This window comes from Arachis ipaensis, chromosome B1, assembly GCF_059453495.1.
Source record: "Arachis ipaensis isolate K30076 ecotype BB chromosome B1, ASM5945349v1, whole genome shotgun sequence".
NCBI classification, from domain to species: domain Eukaryota; kingdom Viridiplantae; phylum Streptophyta; class Magnoliopsida; order Fabales; family Fabaceae; genus Arachis; species Arachis ipaensis.
This window is the reverse complement of record NC_142436.1, coordinates 32,806,977-32,812,568: the sequence shown is the minus strand read 5'-3', so window position 1 is coordinate 32,812,568 and position 5,592 is coordinate 32,806,977. Positions and strand designations below refer to the sequence as shown.

The 5,592-nt window shown below is 36.1% G+C and overlaps 2 protein-coding genes across 2 annotated transcripts; both read left to right on the top strand.

The window, feature by feature from the left end:
* Positions 1-413: 413 nt before the first annotated feature.
* LOC110265673 (uncharacterized) lies at positions 414-1,697 on the top strand. Its single transcript, XM_088501636.1, has 2 exons — positions 414-823; positions 929-1,697. Exons 1-2 carry the CDS (start codon positions 414-416, stop codon positions 1,695-1,697), a joined length of 1,179 nt encoding a protein of 392 aa, XP_088357762.1.
* Positions 1,698-3,727: 2,030 nt separating this feature from the next.
* On the top strand, positions 3,728-5,339 carry LOC110265670 (uncharacterized). The gene is made up of 5 exons (XM_088502681.1): positions 3,728-3,892; positions 3,983-4,075; positions 4,184-4,291; positions 4,953-5,043; positions 5,119-5,339. Exons 1-5 carry the CDS (start codon positions 3,728-3,730, stop codon positions 5,337-5,339), a joined length of 678 nt encoding a protein of 225 aa, XP_088358807.1.
* The last annotated feature ends 253 nt before the right edge of the window (positions 5,340-5,592 follow it).

Genomic DNA, 5,592 nt, shown 5'->3' with positions numbered 1-5,592 from the left:
TTCGTAAGAATCTTCATCCAAAAGAAATAAGAGGTCATAGAAAAGTGAAGTTTGCAAAAGCATGTTTCTCCATGGCTAAAGCTGAGAAATCAATCTTTTGTGATGTCTTGAAGAAAGAAAAGCTACCCGATGGTGCTACCTCAAATATTTCTCGATGCGTGAACCTTTCAAAAAGAAAAGTATCTGGTTACAAGACTCATGATGCCCATTTTATGCTGCGTTATTTACTGCAAATTCCCATTAAAAGTATATTTCCAGATTCGGTTGCAATCCCTTTAATTTGGCTTGGCTCTTTTTTTCGTCAGTTATGTCAAAAGGTTATCACATTAGAAGAGATAAATCAATTAGAAGCAGAGTTTGTGATAATACTATGCCAACTGGAGAGGATTTTTCCTCCTTTATTTTTTGACATAATGATGCATTTGCCTATTCATTTGGCTAATGAAGTGAGACTAGGTGGCCCAGTTCAATTTCGGTGGATGTATCCTTCCGAAAGATACTTGTGTACTTTGAAGTCATATGTTCGAAATAGAAGTCATCCTGAAGGATCTATTGCGGAGGCCTACTTGGTTGATGAGTGTTTGACTTTTTACTCACGTTATTTACATGATGGTGTTCAAACAAAATTGAATAGAATACCTTGGAATAATGATGCTAATGACTTTGAAGCAGAAATTCCACATTCATTTCCAATTTTGTTTCCTAAGAAAGGCTGTCCATTGGGAGTAAAGAAGGGTGAGCTTTTTTCTCTTGACGACGAGTCTCGAAACCAAGCCCATAGCTATATATTATTGAACTATGGAAAAATTGAACACTACGTTAGGTAACTGTCCATTTATTGAACTATCCATTTCTTTTAATTTTTTTAGTTATGAATCATGGTATTATCTCTAGGTTTTACTTACGAAAATCCTAATTTTGGATTTACAGAGCATGAGGCTGATCAACAAGGAACAAGTTGGGTGAAAGCTAAGAACCATAGTATGACCTTTTCCTCATGGTTTAAAGCACATGCCATGCGTCAGAATGTTCCAGATTGGATTAAGGAGCTTTCTAGAGGGCCCAACAAGATTGCAAAAAGATATTCGGGGTATTTTATCAATGGATATAGATTTCTTACTAGGCAACGTGAGGCAAGACGCAAGACGCAAAATAGTGGTGTAACTTTAGTTGCGTTGACTACGAGCTTTGCAAGTGCAAAGGATCTAAATCCAATTCGTGCAAAAGTTTCCTACTATGGAAGAATAAATAATATAATTGAATTAGACTACTTTGGCAATTTTAAGGTTGTATTGTTTAGATGTGACTGGTATGAGACTCAAGAGGATGGCTATGGCTCTTCATATGTTCAATTCAACAGAAAATGCTATCAAGAAGAGCCTTTTGTGTTGGCATGTCAAGTACACCAATGCTTCTATGTGCAAGATCCATTTGATCAAAATAAACATTATGTTATGAAGTCAATTCCGAGGGATTTATTTAACATATGTGACAAAGCTGATGTTGATCCCCAAGCTATTTATGAAAAAGAGCCATCTGACCAGTCAATGGGTCCTTCTATACCCAATGATAATGGTGAAATTGATTTGATTAGGGGTGACTTGCACGAATTTGTTATAGATACTTCAAAAGGAGTTCTTCTTTCACAAGAATATAACACAGAATCAGAAGATAATTCCGAAGACGACATTGAATGATTTATACTTTTTTCCTTCATTACACTAAATAGTAGGGAAGTGGAATGAAAGATGTATATACTTTAACTTTTTAATTGCATTAAACAGTAGGGAAGTGGAATGAAAGATGTATCACTTTTTTATATATGTGTCTTATGGCATGCCTTCTTGTTTATTTCTATTAAATAGTAGTCTTCTTTTTTTATTGACATACAACAGCTATAGCATAACTGATTAATTTTATTTCCTTTTTATTTTTAATGTTCTAATAGAATAGGTTTATTTTGTTTTATTTCAGAAATACAATGGAAATAAGAACTACTCCAAAGCGGAGAAGACTAGTAAAATAGTATCAAAGCAACAAACAATTCATGCAGAAAAATACAGCAGAAATTCATAAGAAGCAGCATTTTATCTCTCCCATGATGGCTGTAAGGCCCACATCGGTTGGAGAGGGGAACGAAGCATGCCTTATAAGGGTGTGGATACCTCTCCCACATCGGTTGGAGAGGGGAATGAAGCATGCCTTATAAGGGTGTGGATACCTCTCGCTAGCATGACGCGTTTTGACGAGTGAGTGTGGGGAGCTTCGGCTAGCATTCCTATCGTCAAAGACAAAACCGTGAGGCCTTGTGTGCCAAAGCGGACAATATCGTGCTAGCGGGTGGTCTGGACTGTTACAGATGGTATCAGAGCCAGAACCCAGATCGATGTGTCAGCGAGGGCGCTGGGCTCCCTTAGGGGGTGGATTGTAAGGCCCACATCGGTTGGAGAGGGGAACGAAGCATGCCTTATAAGGGTGTGGATACCTCTCCCACATCGGTTGGAGATGGGAACGAAGCATGCCTTATAAGGGTGTGGATACCTCTCCCTAGCATGACGCGTTTTGACGAGTGAGTGTGGGGAGCTTCGGCTAGTATCCCTATCGTCAAAGACAAAACCGTGAGGCCTTGTGTGCCAAAGCGGACAATATCGTGCTAGCGGGTAGTCTGGACTGTTACAATGGCTGGTGGTCATCGACAAAAGAGAGTGACTCCTATGCCTTCTAAGCAAAGCACTCAAAAAGAAGTCCCAATTTCCAAAAGAATGAAAAGTACGCCGAACCAGAAAATTGGAGCTAGTGAAGAAGAACCAGAAAATCTTAAAAAGCGTCCAACCATGGGTATGGATAAATTTTTGGAGACACATGGGATTCATTTGGAAAGAGAAGATGACGATTTTGAACCAAGTGCTGAAAAAAAAAGATCTATTTAAGAAAAGCAACAAAATCTTAGGAAGATAAATACAAAATCAAGTTGTCAAGCCATGACACTTGATACATTTTTGGAGACAAATGGGATTCATGTGGAAGGAGAGGAGGAACATAATGGAGCAAATGCTAATGAAGTTGGAGATGATGTTGATGATGATTTCTCGGATGATGAGGACTATGTTGGTGAATATGAAGATGCAGTTCTTCTTGGTGATGACAATCACCTTATGGAAACTAACAATGTTAAAGGTGCTGTACTTTATACATAATTATCATTTTACTTTTTCATTAGCATGTATAGCTATATAATTCATTTAAATGGTTAAATTGCACATATTTATAGATACTCCAAAGACTAGAAGGACACGAAGGAAAACAAGGTGTGCTAAAATCCATGCAAGAAGTTAGGAAGAAAGAGAAGAGGTGACTTTTTATAAAGGACAAGCAGTGAGACCAACTCCAAGAAGAGTGAAGGATTTAACTTACTTTATTGGAACAATGAGAAGGAATAGTTATTTCATAATATTGATGTACACTAGTTGGAAAGCTGTGCCTCTCAAAGTCAAAAAGCGCGTATGAAAATATATTAACGTAAGTGTTTTATTTCTCATCTATTTTTTATGATCTAAAAATTTTCAATTTCGTATGGCTTAGCTGTAGTTTTGTGAAAATATATAGCTACTGTTTTATGCTGCAGTTGTCTTTGTTTTTAGTGTTCTTGAATTGTCATTTACAATTTTTGTTTTGTACTTTTTCGTAGTCAAAGTTCATTCTTCCAAAAGAGGGGAAATAGTGGGTGATGACTGGTGTTCGAGAAGTTTGGAAAGGTTACAAAACAAGAATCAAGGGAAAGCATTTTAAGATATATAACAACATTGAAGATGTGCTGAAAAATCGCCCTTTGGATATTCCAGAAGTTCAATTTCGAAAGTTAATTGCATATTGGAGTATTCCTTCTGTTAAGGTGAGTTGTAGAATAAATAATTTTGTTTCTTTGTATTTTTTATGCTTTTGGTTTATTACATATAACTCCCTTTAATTTTTTTGTGTATAGGCTCTATCTCGTTTAAATTCTGAAAATCGTAAAAAGCAACAACATCAACATCGAATGGGACCTATAAGTTTTGCAAGAGTGCATAATGAAATGGTAATAATTTTGATTTTTTATAAGTTTTTTCTTGTTGTATAATGACCATCTTAAAACTAGATAAATATTATTTTTTGCCATATTAATACTCTTTCCCCTTACTTGTAGCGTGAAATGAATGAGAACAAAGAAGACCCATCACAGATTGATGTGTTTGTTGCAACTCGAACTGGACAAAAAGGAAAAGAAATTGATTCAGGAACACAAGCTGTTATTATAAGTCATAATAAGTTAAAGTAGAACTACCTTAATTTACAAATTGATCTGAAGTAGAACTGCCTTAATTTACAGTATCATTTTAAGTCAGATTGTCCTGTATAAAACTTAAGATCATATCCTTAACATAAAATCCTGGATTCACCATGATCTTAACCCTATTTGGATCCTGTGATCTCTGCCTATCATTAACCATATCTTCCATGTATTGAGGATCAAAGCTCCTATTCTCTTCTACCCTTAAGATTCCCAATGGAGGGTTGAAAGAAAATGCCAACAAATGCAGCAACCATATGCATTTTGCTGCCACAAAGAAAGCTTGAAGAATAATGCTACATTCCTACTAGTCGACAAGAAAAGTTCCCCCAATGAAGTTCTCATCTCAGAAACTTCCATTAATGCTGCATCCCTACTCTCATTTGCTTCCATTAACTCCCTCTTGAGTGTCTCAATTGAAACTATTCACATGTTCTTAAGAACTTGAAAAACTTCCTCAGATTCAGTTTTATTTGGGGAACTCATCATCATATTCTTGCTATGCTTCTTCTTGAACCGAGGAAATAGCTATGATATAACACCTTTACTTTTAGGCTGTGTTTGGAAAGAAGCATGAGAATCAGTGAGTGGAACAAGCTAAAATCGTTATGTTTTCTTTTAATAGGATAAACTTAAGAGCCACCAAGAAGTTGGAGATACTCCCGAGAAAGCATCTCCTGCAGTATTTGGCAAAGAACAACCAGGAAGAGTTCGATGTTATGGGAGGACAATCACAAAAACATCTCTGTAGAAAGAACGGGAAATTGCTAAAAGTAAGCAACAACATGCAGATACTATAAGTTCAATGAAAACTGAACTTCATGAGACAAAAGACAGAGTCCAAAGATTGGAAGATCTTGTGAAGCTTCTCTTGCAACAGAGTTCTCTTGGTACAAAGATTGATGAAGCACTGTCTTTATTACGAGCCAAGGAATCAACACATGATATAAATAATAAGCAATGTCCAAATGGCAACGATCGTCCTTCCTCATCAACTCGTGATCCAAAATGATGACCAGGTATAACCAAAAAATTTGCAGTAATTTTTCTGATTTATCATTTATTGGGAATGGACTATCAACATTTTTGGCCTTTGCTTTCTCTGTCTTCTACCATCTTACTTCATGGTGGCTTCTGCAATACATTCTTGCTATTTTTAATGAATCATATTTTTTCTTTTTCCTTTTTAATTACTTATTTTTGTAGCGTTGTGCTACTGTAAGGAAGAAAATTTTTTCCTCATTGCTGAAATAATGTGGATATGT